The sequence below is a fragment of the Rhipicephalus sanguineus genome, chromosome 8, assembly GCF_013339695.2.
Source record: "Rhipicephalus sanguineus isolate Rsan-2018 chromosome 8, BIME_Rsan_1.4, whole genome shotgun sequence".
Classification (NCBI taxonomy): domain Eukaryota; kingdom Metazoa; phylum Arthropoda; class Arachnida; order Ixodida; family Ixodidae; genus Rhipicephalus; species Rhipicephalus sanguineus.
The window spans coordinates 12,415,218-12,432,986 of record NC_051183.1 but is presented as its reverse complement, the minus strand read 5'-3'; the positions used below and the strand labels follow the sequence as shown (position 1 = coordinate 12,432,986).

At 44.9% G+C, this 17,769-nt stretch overlaps 1 protein-coding gene across 1 annotated transcript in view; it reads left to right on the top strand.

Annotated features, from left to right (window-relative positions):
- Positions 1–17,769, top strand: part of LOC119401392 (neuroendocrine convertase 2) — a 217,959-nt gene that overhangs the window by 89,195 nt on the left and 110,995 nt on the right. Inside the window, exon 2 of the mRNA XM_037668148.2 lies at positions 13,731–13,835. Within this exon, the coding sequence (XP_037524076.1) occupies positions 13,731–13,835 (105 nt within the window). The remainder of the gene's footprint in view (positions 1–13,730; positions 13,836–17,769) is intronic.

Here is a 17,769-nt window from a genome sequence, read left to right as displayed (position 1 = left end):
TCGGGCGACCAAACACTCAAGATATCTGTCGCAACGCCAGGACAACAGCGGGAGTCCCAGATCAAAGCAAAGAAGCCAGCAGGAAAGGGTTGCTTCACCCCGGGCACACAAACACGTAGATTCGCAAATAGAATATAGCTGGCCTGCCGTTGCGACGCGAAGCCAGAGTTGCTCGGCTGCGCTCCGGCTTTCTGTGCGTCACTACTGCTGTGCGTTGTTTGCTCGTCTCTGCGCATGCGCGGAGAGTTTTGCAGCTTTGGAGGAATGCGTTAACCCTCTCCCCTCCTTCTCACATTTGGTGCGCGGAGACCGTACGTGCTGCTTCTTTGTGACAGGTAAAGACGTCTTGCCTGCCAGCCCTTTTCTTTGCTTTGTATTCCCAACGCCTCAGCTTGCCATGCTCCTCTTGCGGTGATGAGATTTGCTGTTCCTTCTTGCCCCCCCCGCCCCTTTGAACGAAAGAAGTATTCTCCGGTTCAATCTCGACTCGGTCGGATTCTTCCATTCTGCTGTTTACCTTCTGTGTTGACTCTTAGCCCCTCCTCGTAATCCAGTCGTTTTTTCTGCTTGCTTGACTTTTCATTCACACCTAAGGTTTCTATTGGTGACAGGAAGCTTTCAGTAGCCCGCTTCCTAATAAACCTGTCCCGTCTTTGTCTACTTCTCGCACACCTTAAGTACGCAATGGACGCACTCCAAGACAGACTTAAAGCCCGTTTTTTCTTGGTCGACGGGGCTCCGGCTGTCACCGTTTATTTGATTTCCTGACTGGACACAATACGCGTGCCTAGGGGTAAATATTCGACGTCAGTGTATATGTGGCACTCACATTTAAGGCGAAAGCCTTAAATACCTCATCAAACGCGAAATTTGACCGTCGGCGTCCCGCGGCGTCGTGGTCGAGTGATGCAAAAAATCAGCATCACGCGATGACGTCACATATTACTAAAATTTGTGACCTCATCATGGCGTCACGTGACGTAACGTCGCATGATGCGGTCATCACATGACATCGGGGCTTGGTCAAAGGTGTTCCGATCATGGAGGCAATGCAAAACCAGGTGAAGTGCCTCCGATCTTGGAAGGAAGGAAGGAAGGAAAACGGGAGAAAGGAAAGACAGTGATCTTAACCAGTTTGGCATAACCGGTATGCTACCCTGCACAGGGGGAAGGGATAGGGGAGGTTGAAAGAACAAGACTGCCGCTCTGCGCTGTGAAGTTGTGTGTGCGTGTGTGTTCTCCTCTCTTTCTCTCCGATCTCGGAGGCAGTGCAAAACCACGTTAGGTGCAGAAAGCTTTCGAAGAGTGGCGGAGCAGGATCATTACGGCGACTGAGAAGACAAAGATGGCTTTTGCCTTCGAGTCGTCTTAAGTGAATTCATAAGGGACCCGTGAGCTTTCACCTATGTGCTTCTACTATCTGTTTGTTTTGTACTTCGGTTCTATCTTTGGTGTGCAATAAAAAAAAAGAAACTTGCCAAGTCAGTGTCAAATATGTGCTTGTGGGTCCAGCTTTTTTTTTTCTTGGTCACTAACGCTACCGACAGTTCTAAGAGCAAGTCGACAAGTCAATGCTTCGAATAAATTACAGCGCGACGCTTTACCGGTTGTGGTTGAACCACTGTATCCTAAATGACACGTAGCTTTGAGCCAATTGATTTTTTTCAAGGAGAGTGACAGAGGCTAATCGCCGCATTATCATGTCTCTGGTCCGCAGTGCCACTTAACGTCATACTGTTGTCCGACTTGATAAAGAAACGTCACTCAGAAGTCAATCTTCATTATAACTAACCTGCCAGGGTGACTTTTATAGAGTTTAATCTCCTATTTTCATTTTCTTTTGTTGGCAACATCTTACTTATTTTCCATATGGCTCTTGAATGGGGAAAATGTTCCCCTTCGTGCGAATTAGGGCATTGCACCGAGATAAAGAGAGGGTTTTACAACAAACTACATTGTTCCACGTGAACCGCAGACTGCAACGAAGCTAAAGACTTGTTTTGCTTTGCTTTGTTATTTAGAAGAAACTTTTTAGCTCAAATTATAACATTCGAAAACATCACGAAGTGGCTGCCCATAATTTGAATATTCAAATTTTTAAGTCATAGATCTAGACACTTACTATTTATACATTATCTTGTACACGCATTGAAAATGTGGTTATAACTACATTCAAGTCCATTAAAGTGCACCCTTCGCATCCATAATCAAACTCTCTGCCTTGAGGTACAATCGCTTACTTTGACTTGCAATTCAGTTCTTTGGATATCAATCCTTGAATATCCTTGTTTCTTTCTACATCCTTGTCGAAATCTTAAAATTCTCAATCCTAAAATATTAATTTTCCTCCATTGCGTAAAAACACGGATGCCAACCGCTTCACAGAATTAGAAAGCTGTAGGAAAGAGACAAAATGACGTTTCGGCTCAAACATCGGACCTAGTTCAGAGCTGAGCAAGGTTCACAGAGTCGTGAACACGACTTCCATGTAGGCGACGTTCAAACGTTCCTTTTTCCAGCTTTCAGATTTTCTTTTTTTTTTTTGGTGACCTTATTTTTTACTCAACTGCACCAGAATCACACACGACCGGAGGAGCTTTTATCAAACTCAAGCTCCATCACTGTAATGTGGTTGTTCTATTGATTTTGCTTATATATTCACTTCGCGCAACTGCATTGCATCACCGGATATAGCGTCAGCATTCGTATCTTTTTTTTATTCTGAGTATTTTCCGCATTTTCTGTCGAGTTCTAAATGTACTCTTTTAAACGCGTATGTTCTGTCTTCTGCAGAAAAAATCTGGAGCGTAAGAAAATGTTCCGAACATGCGCAAAGTTCTATTCACAAAGGATGCAGTTAGCATACCGAAAACTGCGCGCAGTGTTCGCTTTATGTGGGTGCCTCAAAGTTATTCAGTATTCGAGTCTCACGACCACGCAGTTCAGACTACACGAGCGAGGTAAATCAAGTGCCGCAGTTCTCCAAAGAATACGGTGAACGAAAAAGGTGGCCGCCTGAGGCTCTGAATGGATGGAGCTTGCCATTATTGGTTGCGAGAGAATTTCTACAAAGCAGAAACGAAGAAACGTGAAAGAAATGCAACTTGTTTCGAATTCTAAAGAAGAACGAAACGTATTCACACATCAGGCACGACTCAATTTTCTTTCTAGCAACGTGACGGGGTTGTCGGCAAAAAGAAAGAAACCAGTAGCCTCCTTTGAATGCGTCTATTTCTTCAGGTTTCCCGAGTCTTTTGGTAAGGCCACTTTGCCAAGCCGTGTTTCGGTCCGAGTCAAAGCGAGCGAGTCAAAAGACGGAATCTTTCAAAAGAGCACTGCAGGAGCAAGGGAGCGTTCTCTGGCTTTATACACTCTCTGTGACTATAGGAAAAATATGTAAATAAATAAAATGACAGCTAAAAAAGAAAGAAAGAAAGAAAGAAAGAAAGAAAGAAAGAAAGAAAGAAAGAAAGAAAGAAAGAAAGAAAGAAAGAAAGAAAGAAAGAAAGAAAGAAAGAAAGAAAGAAAGAAAGAAAGAAAGAAAGAAAGAAAGAAAGAAAGAAAGAAAGAAAGAAAGAAAGAAAGAAAGAAAGAAAGAAAGAAAGAAAGAAAGAAAGAAAGAAAGAAAGAAAGAAAGAAAGAAAGAAAATTCGCATGTGTCTACATCTACTGTAAGCAAAAAGTTTTCCCAGGAGCAGCATACGGGCTCTTACAAAGGATCGATTTGCCAATGTGCCAGTGCGTGCGAGACATCCCTTGCGAGCGAGATACGAAATAATGCAATGCCTACTGGAAAGGATAGAAGAGGCAACTTAGACTTCAGGTTACGTTAGGTTATGGTAGGTACCAGGGTAACTAGTCGCATGGTGCTACCTGAAGCAAGTTTAAAGACACAGTATGTACAACATTACTACAGAACTATTTGTTGCTTGACTTTTTTCCCGCTTTCGCATACCACCTATAGACTGTGTCCGAAGCGACGTGCCCATGCATTCGTGGGTAAATTAACTGGCTTCTCATTTTTTAATGTGGTACAACTGGCTCTTACATAAGCACCGAAATAGAGAATGAAAGGCATGAAAGTTAACTGTACTTTGTCCACTTTGCTACCCTACACGTGAAAAGGGGATAGGGTAAAAGAGGGCACTAGAGAAGACACCAGTGTGTAGAAGATTTACAAGGATAGTGTAGGGTATGTGTAGCCAGTCTCCTTCAATTATAGCAAAAAAAAATCGCATAACTTTCTCGGCTGATAGAGCTGTGAGGACAGTCTCCCAAGATTTTTTTTCCGTGAAAGGCAAGTCATCAAATCCACTCAAGGCATAGTGGAGAGCCCGGCGTTGCTTTTCAACGAATGAACAGTGGAACAGAAGCGGAGAACACATCGTGTGCGTGATTGTTAAGCCGAAAGCCTTAGCTGGCTCATCAAACGCGAAAAAGTATCTAAGGCGAGAGCCAGATGCCTAATACGTCGCGAGACTGGCGTCGTCGTCAACACAAGGGATGGAACAAAATCATCATCATGCGGTGACAGAACGCCACAAATTGTGACGTCATTATTACGTTATAGTGCCGTCACATGATGACGTCATCACATGACACCGTCGCTTGGTCACATGTGGGCCGAACCCCGGAGGCATGTGAGGCGCAGATGGCTTGCAATGCCTCCGATCCCGGAGGCAATGCAAAACCACGCTAGATTCGGAAAGCTTTCGTGGACGAGGGGATCAGTACCATTGACTGAGAAGCCTTCGAGTCATTTTTAGGCGAATGCGTAAAGGCCGGCAGTAATTAGGCCGGTAGTAAATTACGAACATTTATGTCAACTCGCGGCATTTAAAAGGCGCCTTGTGAGTTCTCGTCGTCTTATCAAATTAGAGCGAGTTTTCTCAAAACATATCTGCAATAGCGATATCGAAACACTTCTTGGTCGGTTGCTTCACATGCATATGTCATAATTTGGCGGGTCAATTTGAGACGTAATCACTTCTGACACAATCGTGTGGGTTGAAGCGTCTGTGCATATAATGCGCAAGTTGTCCCAGAGAGGTCTAACTAGATCATCGTTGCTCACGCCAGCCGAAGTCCTTACGTAAGACGATGTCGCGAAAGTAAAGGGTGGGCGAAACATGCAACTTTAGGTGATTGGCCGTAAATTGGAGTATGTGTAATAAAATGAATAAATTATGTGCGCACGCCATGATACACTCATTTTACTGGGTTTGTTATGCTGTTTGCCAGTCTCTGAGATGAAATGGGAGCAGGATTCACGAGAATGACGTGACGAAATGAATGTTAGCGAGGGCAGTGCGATGCAGTGTCCTCGTATGTTTTTTTTTGTCACTTGACAAAAACAAACTAAAACGAAGCCAAACCAACAATGCGACACCGCAAGAAAGCAGTCGGAAATGGCATCTTTAGCAGGGACGCGTTTTAAGGCTGCGTTGCGACAGAATGTGATAAAGCTTTGGTTTCATATTTTCCTACGTTACAGTATTCTCTTGAGCAGATAAATATTGGAGCAGAACACTTCCTACTTGGGAAGATGTCAGATACTGCGCAGAAAAAAAAACGTACTAGAAATTGAGATTGGTGGTGACGCTGCTGTACTCAAGCGTGGGGATTTAAAAAAATACAGGGAAACATTTCGCGACGTTTTTATCTGTCACTCTGCTCAACATGCAGCTGCGTAGACAGGAAAGGTAGGGCGTGTTTCCTCCTGAAATAAACAGCCTAGCGGACGACGTTTGCACTGGAGATGCCTCTCTGCGGATGCGCGTATTGCTTTCAATGTCTTAGATTATCGTAAGGCGTTGTCGTAGCATGCGCTGGATGCTCGCTTGACGTAGTTAAAAGTTAGGGAGGCTGCACGTCTTGCATGCATCCACGAATAAAATATCGTCTGATAAAAGTAACGGTGATACCGTCCTTCACCATTACTGCACGAAAAAAAAAATGGAGCGCGCCATTCGTTATCGTTTCCGTACATTCAGCGCGGTGAAGACTTCTATGGAGTGGCCGTAGTTTGGATTTCGCGTTTTGCGCCGGAAAGTACGCAATGTGTGGAGAAAAAAGAGTGCAGCGGGCCTAAATGCACACACCGTAATGTTGAAAGGCGTAAAATATATTTTTAAAGGATGTAAGATGAGGCGAGTTGGTGAATGCTCGTGTTTAAGGCAGCGTAAAATACCGGAACACAAGACAAAGAAGACCACACGATAAGCCGCTGCACTTACAACAGTTGTTAGTTGCCGGAGACAGAAGTAAATGAGATGTAAGACATTCGAATATTTTTTGTATTATCAGAGGGTAGACCACATTCATAAGATCATTGTGCGATCATATTCCTATGCTCTGTTTTTGTTGTTTATTTGTTGCTCTGTACCCCTCTTACTCCATACTTTTTGGAAAGCCCTGTGATGTAATGTAAATAATAATAATGAAGATATGAGCACGTTAAGGATGATATTTTTGGCAAAACTTTCTCATAAATTCCTTCGATGCAATATCTCTTCGCATGCGCCCAATACCGAACGCATGCATTGAAACTACTGGCAGGCAATGCGCAGCAGAAAGTAGATGCGCAACGCTCAAGGCATGATGCTTTGTCCCCTGTTCCTCTAATAGAAAGCAACCTGAACTTCAACGCGTTGCGTAACACTTGGTGGTGCCAGTATAGTGCAATTAAGAAATAAATATAAGGAACAAGTGATCGGAGTTTAGCATTCGTTAGTTTTTCTGTCCAGCTTTTGCGTTGCTTCTTATTTGCATTGCAATGCCTTAACCATGTTCTTGTTAAGCTAGGCTTCTGAGCCTTCCTTAACATGGAACGTTATACCTATGGCCAAAGGCGTGCGCGCGGGAAGGGGCGAAGAGAGGGGGGGGGGGGGGGGGGGGGGGGGGGGGAGAAACCTTTCGCCACCCCAATCACCCAAGTGGTGGCGCAATGTCTGCCCCACACTTTTCCTCAGTCGGACCTGTCCCGTCATTGCTTCAAGATCAGGGTTGGGGCCACGCAGATTTTTCACCATAATGGCGGCCGAAGGCCTTCGTGTGTGTGTGTGTGTGTGTGTGTGTGTGTGTGTGTGTGTGCGTGTGCGTGTGCGTGTGTGTGTGTGTGTGTGTGTGTGTGTGGTGTGTGTGTGTGTGTGTGTGTGTGTGTGTGTGCGCGCGTGCGTGCGCGTGTGTGTGTGTGTGTGTGTGTGTGTGTGTGTGTGTGTGTTTAGCTACACACACACACACACACAGAATCCACACAGGCTCTTTTTTTCACAGACCCTTTTGCCTGTACCCTATCCCTACTGAAACGTTCCGTAACTTCATATGCTTCCCTACGGAATCCATATACAGTTCATACATTTTCCATGTATTTGCCAAACATTTCTGAATAACAGAGAGCTGAGCTAGTTGGTAAGTATTCATTCTAAAAAAATTACACAATCTCCCACTAAAGTGAACCATGTGGGGATGCGAAGCAGCGCACATGGGTCGACTTAAAGTTCCGTTCATCACGGGCACCTTGCCCGATGTTAGCGCGTCCTTGCAAGTGGAGCGCACCGTGCATTCACTGTAGTTGCTGTTGCTGTTACTCGTCCCGAACTCTTGTTGGAGCACGCCACGCGGGTTCATCGCGCGTCTGCAGAATCTCGTTCCCCGACGCCATCACGTGATTGCTGAGAGTGTGTAAGGGGGAGAGGCCACAGCGTCTTACCCAGGCCCTTATACAGGCCCGAACGCGCTAGCGCGTGCCAGCACACAGTGGTTTTGTCTGCGTTACGCCAAGCTAGGACAGCATACGGCAGCCCGGGCCATTAGAGTTCTCTGCACGTATCATCGTCAAGGCGGTCGAAGAACAAGAGGAAGAAGACTTCTCCTTGGCGCGAGCACGTGCTCAGATGGCTATGCTAGGTGGTAGAAAGCGGACGCCACCGCCGGACACAGCCACAAGCAAAAGCTGCTTCGCATCTAAAAGACAAGGGCGTGCAAACACCGACACAAAAAAAAGTCAGGACACCACAAACGCTGACCTGCTCATCGGCGTTTGTGGTGTCCTGGCTTCTTTCTTGTGTCCGTGTTTGCACGCCCTCTCATTTTAGAATGAAACATTTCTGTATTAATCTTACTGAAACATGTTGAATTATTTGAATTGCATAGAAAGGGTATAGAAAGGGGTATAGAAAGAAAAATATGACATGATAAGATATAAGATAATATGATATGGTATGGTATGATATATAATATGGCATGACATGATGTGATATGTGATGTGAACAAGATCACTCTTCTGTTTAGCTTACCTGTCTCCTAATCCTGGTTCGAGTGCATCAGTTCAAAAATAAAAATCTAAATGGTATGTGCATTTTTAACACCGTCTACGACAAAATTTACATAATCAATGCGAAGAAGTAGCGCGAGCATCTCGAGGTCTTAAAAAAAAATAAACAGCATTTCCGTGCTTTAAGCGGAGAGCATCTGTTTTCACACTGATATTCACGAGCGAAGCGTAGTTAAGCCTCTCTCGGGCTGCTTATTAGATTTACAACGACAGCGAGAGTCTCAAATAAAAGCGCGAGGCAGGGTTCGCGTAAAGGAGTGTCGTTTCGTTAGCGTCTGGCGTCTGCTGCGGCCACGGCATTTGCATAGCGTTGCCTTTCAGTTTAGAGTGCTATATTAACGCCCCGTCACGCTTACCGCATATAGGTAGGCTCGCGTACGCACTACTTTCTCCGACGCGTGGAAATTTCTTTAAAGTTCCCGATTCGAGCTTAGCATGCAAGAAGCATCATAAATTAGAGACCAAAGAAAGTTCTTATGCGCTTTTGCAGATGTGTCGCTCCAACGCATGACTGGATCTCCCTTACTGCTGGGGGGAGGGGGGGGTGAGTGGAGGGAATTACGTGCGAAAAAAAAAGCAAGAAATGAAAAAGATTGATTGATTGATTGATTGATTGATTGATTGATTGATTGATTGATTGATTGATTGATTGATTGATTGATTGATTGATTGATTGATTGATTCTTTGTAGGATGAACATATAAATTAGTACAGAAAGAAAGAAAGAAAGAAAGAAAGAAAGAAAGAAGAAAGAAAGAAAGAAAGAAAGAAAGAAAGAAAGAAAGAAAGAAAGAAAGAAAGAAAGAAAGAAAGAAAGAAAGAAAGAAAGAAAGAAAGAAAGAAAGAAAGAAAGAAAGAAAGAAAGAACCTTTTTCGAGTGTTGCTCTGCGAACGTCGTTTCTCCTATGTATTGCAGTTCATATGAGATGAGCAGTAGTCAGCCACCTCTCTCAACGCTTTGTACAGTATATAAAATTTATACTTTTCGATCCCCACCAACATGGCTTTGCGAGGAATACATGGTAAAAAAAGGCCACATTACTCACTATATGTCTGTCACTACAATAGAGCCTAACCCAGTAACTACACAACAGTTTGAGGGCTATAGCGCGAAGAATAAACGACAAGGGCCCACATTTGTTGAAAGTTAGGTATTCTTCGCTCTATAACCTTTAAGCATAATGGAGTACCAACCAGTTAAAGCCACCACCATTCTAAGCTTGAAGTACTGTCATAGCAGGCCGTTTATGTGACTGAACGAAGCGTAAAGAAACAGTACCAACAACACCGCATGCGTGTGCACTGGATATCTGTGGGGGGCTTGTCTTGCGGATGACAGGAGGGCAAAAAAAGGGGGAAGAGAGGAGGGCAGGATTTGTGCCTTCCTCCCCTTCTGCCAACCCTCCTCCCCCACCACCCACACACACACATCGCCTGACGCCCCTTCGTAAGCGTACGAACAAGACAAACGCGTCTACCGAGATGCAGGTCCCGGCGAATCGCATTACGCTACGCAGGTGCGAATAGCCGCTTTCTGGGGAACAACAGAAAAAGGAAATGAAAGAAAAGAAAATATTCCGATATCTGTACTCTACGCACTAGCAAGCGTGAAACGAGTTTCTCTACAGATGTCGCAAAAAAGAGAAGAGAGAGAACACCACAGACTCCGAGAGCCTCTAACGTCGGCTCCAGTTACGTAGCAAATTATGTTCGCGTGGCGATGCGCTTTTCCGACAGGCGCGCGGCTGCCGCTCTCAGCCAAACTAGATTGGAGGCGCAGCGCTCGCTTGCGGAGTTGTACGGTTCTTGCCGCAACGAATTTATTCCGCTAGCGCCGCCTCGCGGAGATCGGGTTTCGAAACTGTACCCGCCTTTACCTTTTCTGTACCTTTTCTTCTATCTTTCTGTATATCATTCTGTCGTATATTCACCTACATGTAGTTATCTACCTATCTGTCTATCTATCTTGGCGCAGCTGCAATGATCGCTGGAATGTGGGCCGTCAGATAATATAAATGCGCGAACATATAATGAATAATAATATCTTGGGTTTAACGTCCCAAAACCACGATATGATTATGAGAGAGGCCGTAGTGGAGGGCTCCGGAAATTTCGACCACCTGGGGTTCTTTAACGTGCACCTAAATCTAAGTGCACGGGCCTCAAACATTTTCGCCTCCATCGAAAACGCAGTCGCCGCGGCCGGGATTCGATCCCGCGACCTTCGGGTCAGCAGTCGAGCGCCATAACCACTACACCACCGTGGCGGGGCAGAAGCATATAATCATTCTACATCATACAGTTCTGTGCTATCAGGTCACATGGCTATTGTAATGTAGCCTTGTTCCTGCGTAGTAACCGTGTGTTGTCCTTTCATCACCAATTCAGTTCAGTGTCCCTGAGTTGTTAAAGTTATTCTTCATCTGCGAAACGAGCTCTTTATCGCTATCGCGTTAAAATACTTTCAATACCGAACGCCATTACAAAGAGGAGAGTTTTTTTTTTTTAATTTCGAGAGTTTGCCCAACGGCATACATAGGTAATACATGCACTTTGCACAATGTTATGCAGGGCAGCTTGAAAAGATTAACGGTCTGGGTTGTCGGCGACGAAGGCGAGGAGGTGGTTCCATTCAGATTCTGTCTTTGGCAGAAATGAATTGGAGAAGTTCGTGTGGCATCTTGGCACTTGCAGCTTGACGTTGTGGTCGAATCGCGCTGTTGTGTAAGTGGGTGGCGCGAGAGGGTCATTCTTTTCTTTAATTCCGAGTTCGCGAAAATAAATTTTATGAAAAAGAAACAAACGGGCGATCTTCCTTCTTGATGACAAGTCAGACAGATCTATGCTAGTTTTGATTGATTTCCTCATTTCTTCCTTCCATCTTTCCTATTCTCATTTGCTTCGCATTTAGTTATTGGTTTCCTGTTTCCATTATATTGCTTTAGTTCTTCTATTATTTCATTCCTATAATGCAGCTTCCATCATAGTTTCTTCTCGTTTTTTTTTTCTTCTTCTTTTATTTCGTTTTCTTTATTTTTTTCTCTTACCATGTTTCATTGTTCGTTCACGCTCTTTGTTCCATCTTTTCTCTCTCTGAAGTTGTTGCTTCTATTGTAATCGCTTCCATTATTCCTTAACCCTGGGTTCTTACTGCGTTCTACCGCTCTCTCGTCTATGGCTCTTATCAGTTCCAATTATTCGATGCCGCTTTCTTTGCCGATTCATGCTCCTGTTTTCCTTCCAGCTTCTTTTCATCGCTTTCTTGCTTTTCGTTCAGCTTATGCAATTCTCCTTGTTCACGTTTATCACTATTCCTTCGTTCATTCTCATTCGCTCTTAAGTATTCTCGCTTCTTTCGCACGCGTTCCCTTTTTATTTATTTATTTTTTCTTTCTTATTACAGCAATTCCCCGCTCAGCGTCTCGGAACACACTCGCCACTTTCACGCGCACCACTACCGATACGCCGACGGTGGCGTGCTCTGTCTTCATTTCGCAGGCCCGCTGAGCCCGATGCCGTGGTGTGTACTACGCAATGCCCCGCCGCTCACCGTTCCAAGTAATGAACCAGGAAAAAGAATGCGATAGTGGCTCCGCCAGGCGCTGCGTTTTACGTAAACAAATTGAGTTGTTACCGCTCCCTAGAGGCCTGGCTGGATCGCTGTCCGCGTTCGTCTTTTTTTCTTTCCTCTTCTCCATTGCCATTTGTTTCCTTTTTTTTCTCGCATCTTTTCTCGTATTTTTTGTTTGTTTTTCCCGCGATTGTACGAAGCCTCGAAAAAGAAGAAACCGCGCCCTGCTACTCGCTCCCGCTTGGTGATTCCGGTTGAAACCGGTTAGACCATGCTCAAACGCCTGGATTTGCCAGTCGCTCAATCGTTAGTTATTGTTTTCACTTGCTAGTATGCGCCCGTCTATTCTTCCATCCTTGTCCCCGGTGTTTTTGCGCAGTTGATCGTTGCCATGGTCAAAAACAGCCTGCACAGTTCTTTTACAAAAAATAAAAACTTTATTCTTCATTCAAGCGAGCCTCGTCGGAAAGCCTCTGACGTGTTATTCGCCCAGCGTCAAAAAAAAATGGTCATTCTCCGGCACGACACTACCGTCGTTCTGTCGGGAGGATGTGGAATTAACCGCTGCTTTCGCCAGCACTGTTTGTTCGCAAAGCCATAATCTGATTACTGAGCCTCAGGGAAAGAGTCCGTCACGTCCCAAGAGGGCTCTGCACTGTACTGACTTCTATAGTTCTGTATGTTTGTGCGTGCGTGCGTACTACGTGTGTGCGCATCTCGGACGTCAGCATCTTTGGTGTAACGTGGGCAGGCGCTCATCCACTTATCCCGTCTCAACGCCGCTTCCGGTTCCTTCCTGTCAGCTATTCTTACTTCCGCTTCCGCTCTCTTGACCGAAGGAAGACTCGAAAGCAAGCTACTTTTCCATTCATTGCGCTTATTCTCTGACCTCCAAATGTGCAAGGCTGCCCCGTATCAGTATGACAGCTTCCTTTCTGCTCTTTCTTTTTTTACATTAGCCCTGAAATTGATGAATGTTACTGAGAGTAATCTGAAAGTAATGGCAAGAGTTCGTGAAAATTGTAAGTCTAATCTCAGAGGGTTTGCTCTCACATTAGCGTCGTTTAAACGGTCTTGGTATTTTGATTGAGTCGACGTCACAGAGAAAAAAATAAAAGGGAAAACAGGAAAGTTGAAAAGCGCTGTGTTGTGCTGAGGTAATGGGAACAGAATTACGAGGGAGACAGGTTGGAAAGACGCAGTGTCATGGACAGCAACACGCAGTCAAGCCGACAAACAATAGGGCTCTATTTTGTTAGTAGCAACTATGTGAAGCAAATAAACCATGAAGCGAAGGACAACACACAAGAAAGCAGCGTTTTCCTTTTTTCTTTGTTTTTTTTTTCTCTCGAAGTGTGCAAGTAACAAGGCATACAGCAGTGCAAGAAAAGGAAACATGGAGTGGAGTAAACTGGTCTTGTATCGCCAGTGTGACCGCCTCTAATTTCCTGCTATGTACGGTTGCTACTTCGTAGCTACTCTCATAAAGTCCACTACGTTGTTAATTTATTCGGCATTGCGCAATACCTCCTAATCCACCCACCAAGCCTACGCCGATGTGAGTGGTACTTTAATGTTATAAATAGTTCTCGAAGACCATGCATTTTTACTAGTCTTCGTACAGCAGAAAGAACCACTGACTTCGCGGCTGCCTTTTTTTTTCTCTGCTCAACTTGCTGATCGTTTACAAGTTTCGAAATATGTGCACACGAGGTTCTACTCTTCAATGTCGGCATACAACGCTTCTTAATGTTTTTTATTAGCGACCTCGAAAGAAATTTTGCGAAACCTGTTTCTCAAACTGTTTGTTCTCTCTGTGCGCAGGTGCTGGGATCCAAGAACGAGTACCACTTCGTTCACCGCGCCGTGCCCCGAGCCCGCACCAAGCGAAGTATCCCGCACATGCGCAAACTACGGGCCGACCCGCAAGTAGGCCTCCTTTTCAGTTCCTCTTCATCGAACAGCATGTGCAGCTCTCGGGCAGAGCGTAAACTGCGTCTAGTTAGGCTCCCGCATATATTCAGGTACAATCTAATACTGCAATCGAATGGGTACCGCAGTCCAACGCAAAGAAAAATTTTTTTTATAGATGGAAAGCAAATGTATTAATCCGTAGGCACGGGTACAACAGTGGTACATACATAAGTATAGATACATACCAATTCTCAATGTAGCCTGCCCGGAGTCATCCTGGTTTATCGCCTGGCTTACTGCTCCAGGTGCCGGCTGACGACTATATTATACACAGTGATCACATATAAACTGCAAATCATACGTACAGTAATCAACAGCACACATACATACACAATAGTTATTCATAATGTATAGTTAGGTTGTAGGCACCTTAAAATACCGGTGCATACAACGTAAAGGTGCGTACACTTACGTAGGCTCCACAAAGTTTTTACCGAACAACACAGCGACAAGTGTCCGTAGTGCAACTCCACTCTGACACTCTAACGCATAACCTGCGAGTGCACGCAGCATCCGGTAGACGACGTCTCGCCGCTATTACAGACACAGTCATCATGTGGTCGGGGGAGGCGTGACTCTCGGAAGTGGACTTCGAGAAGCCAAGTGGCGACACTTGACCAGGCCCGACAAGCCGCAGTAGCCAGTGAGGCCCTGGAGGAGGGGCTGCACCCATAGCAACCAAGCACCCTTATTTTAATCAAAGTTGTTTCTCACTCTTTCACATTCAATACAGCACACTCGGTGCAAACAAAACTAAAAAACAGCAAAACTTGAACTGTGCGTGGTAGCGTGGCCAAGCGCCACATCAATAACACTGTCACAGTGTACCAATAATGGTATTGTCAGCCGTTGATGCATAAACGTCATCAAGGCTTGCGCGAGCACGATATGCTACAGCCAAACAAGCTCGAGTCATAATTTTGGAAGTAAGATAGCTATATCTCGAGAGGTGGTCGTAACAGTGGAAAGGATGCGCGAGCCAATCAGGCTTGCTTATTTCCGTGACGTCAAGAGCGTTTGCGTGTTAAAGAGGGTTAATTTCACCGCAAGAACGTATATCTTTGTGTAGCCGGTTTTAGGATGAAACGTAAACGTCTCGGCTGTTTATCTAGAGAATCTCGATACAGGTGCTCAGCCAAGAATTTCGTTTGAGCTCAAAGGAACCAATTCTTTCAACAGCGAATCTGTTCTTAGTCGTCACTACGCCGGTGTTCGCTCAGCGCTGGCTGCGAGGTCTTGATACGATGTCTATCTGAGGGAGTGGCGAGGGTGAAGCTCGCTGGAAAAGTTGAGCCAAAGGGAGGCGCGCCTGAAGTGGCGAGGGTGACGCTAGGGGGAGAGGGTGAGCCAATAGGCTTCCAAGGCGACGTCGAGCGGCGCCACTGCTCTTATCACAACTGGGGGCATCCACGGCCACAACACTGCCACCCGTGCTTCCGCGCACGCGCAGAGCTCTCGGATTGCTTCTGTGGTGCATCACAATGTAACTATTGCTCACTAGCAGTGCTCCTTGGCCGAATGAGGAGCGCATGCGCGTACGTCTTCTTGCCGCCGCCACTGGCAAATCTGGCGACGAACCGCCTTGGGCAGCGTCTGCCCCCAGTAACGCATAGCTCAGTCGCGCGAGCGTCGCGCCCAAACTTGAGCTTGGGTTCCCTATGGGAGGCGCGCCTGGAGTGGGGGGCGTGATGCTTGTTGGAGAGGATGAGCCAATGGGAGGCGCGCCTGGAGTGGCGAGCGTGATGCTCAGTGGAGAGAGTGAGCCAATGGAAGGCGCGCCTGAACTGGCGAGCGTGATGCTCGGCGGAAAACGTGTCAAAATGCAGCTGTCTTCAAGAATGGAAAGGCGCGTCAGAACGCAGCTGTCTGCTAGGAGTAGGCTCACAGAGGGAGTAGAAAGGCGGCTGACGGTTCTTTGTGGCGTTCGCTGTTTCAGGATGGTCAAGACTACTAGCACTCCCCACCCCATAGCTTAACATAGTGTGTGAAATAAACAGTCATGATACACCACAAAAATCCTTAAAGACTTGCAAAACATTTCTTTAATAAATACAACGTAATAAGTGACATGCAGTACGGTTTTCAAAAAAAAAAAACAAATCTTGTGAAGGAGCTCTTCTTAATATTAAACATGAAATAATATCGAATATTGAAAATCGAATGTATACATTAGGTCTATTTGTTGATCTCAGAAAAGCATTTGATTCGGTTTGCCACAACTTATTAATTGACAAGCTGGAAAAGTATGGTGTACGGGGAAACGCGCTCAAACTTTTACGTAATTACCTAACAAACCGATATCAATATGTCAGCATAAATAACGACGTTTCGACTTACGCTGAAATCACTACTGGTGTCCCACAATGTTCAATACTTGGACCTCTGATGTTCATCATGTATATCAATGACTATCCCTGAGTCGCCACAATTAGTTATGTACGCAGACGATACGAACATTTTATTTAAAGCTGCCACTATCCCAGATCTCGAGTTAAAAGTACACTACTATATGAAGCAACTCTCTTCCTGGTTACGACAGAATAAATTACAAATGAACACTTCCAAAACAAAATATATGATAATCGCCTCAATTAATAAACCGCGAAACTGCAACGCAACTATTGTTTTCGACGATAGAATAATCGAGCAGGTGAAATGTCAAAAATTTTTAGGAGTGTGGTTTCAGGAAGATTTGGCCTGGAACATACATGTCGAAAGAACTGTAACAGAATTAAGTAAAACTGTTGGTTGCTTATACAGATTAAGTACCCTGGTTCCTCCTTGGCTGAAAATTTCGTTGTATTACGCTCTATTTTACTCCCGACTAACTTACTGCATATTAATTTGGGGCACTACCACACAAAAAATTATAAGAAGCTGATTGTACTGCAAAAAAGAGTCCTACGGGCATTTGAGGGTTATCGTGGACCTTAAAAAAACTTTAGAACGCAGCCTGTTTTTATAAAGTACTCTATGTTAAAGGCAAATCAAGTGTACTATTACAAGTTAATGCGGCATATCAAACAAAACAGGACACATTACATCATGGATGCACCCACCAACCCGCACTACAGCTTACGGCAACATCATTTGAGAAAGCCAAAAATAAGAACGAATTACGGGAAACAGTCAATATGTTACCAAGCACCTTCACTACTCAATAAAATACACGAATTTCACGACGAAGTTATGGAAGTGTCAAATCAATTATTCAAAACATTGCTCATTTCACACAATATTGAGTTTGTCTGACAAAGCTGGTGTGTGTATTATCAATCTCCTTGTCTAAATTGCAAATTTTGGTTGTTGACTGGGGCAAAAAATGACCTATCAGTGTATTATGTAGTTCTTTTTGTTTTGTTTTCTTCTCGCGACTCTAGTATTTTCTACTTTTTTGTACACATGTCGTTTTCATTTCGTGACTGTTTTAGTTGAATCTGTATGTACAGTACATTTTGTATTGACTTGTGTGCTACGTACGGCCTGCGTGCCGAACTGTCGTAGGAGCAGAAGCCTTTGTCAGGCCACATGGCCTTTAGCTTCTGCTTCCTTTCTCTTGTAAACAGAAGAAATAAAGTCAATTCAATTCAATAAATACTTAAACACAGAAATGCAATAGCCTGACAAAGGGGGCGGGGGAGGGGGGGCGTTAGCTTAGCTGCTTCGACGGCCTTCATAGAGTGGAGCTGGCTGCATTTTCTTTTTACTTACCAATACCCTGGCGTTTAGCTTAACAGCGCAAAAATAATCAAGGTGAAAGCGGACTCCAGTTCCACGGCTCTCTGACAAAGGCGAAGAGCAAGATCACTACTGTGTTGTGCATGGACTCGGAGCATGCACCAAACTGTTAGGTTCTCACCGAGTTTAGGCTGGCGGTAATACCATTAAG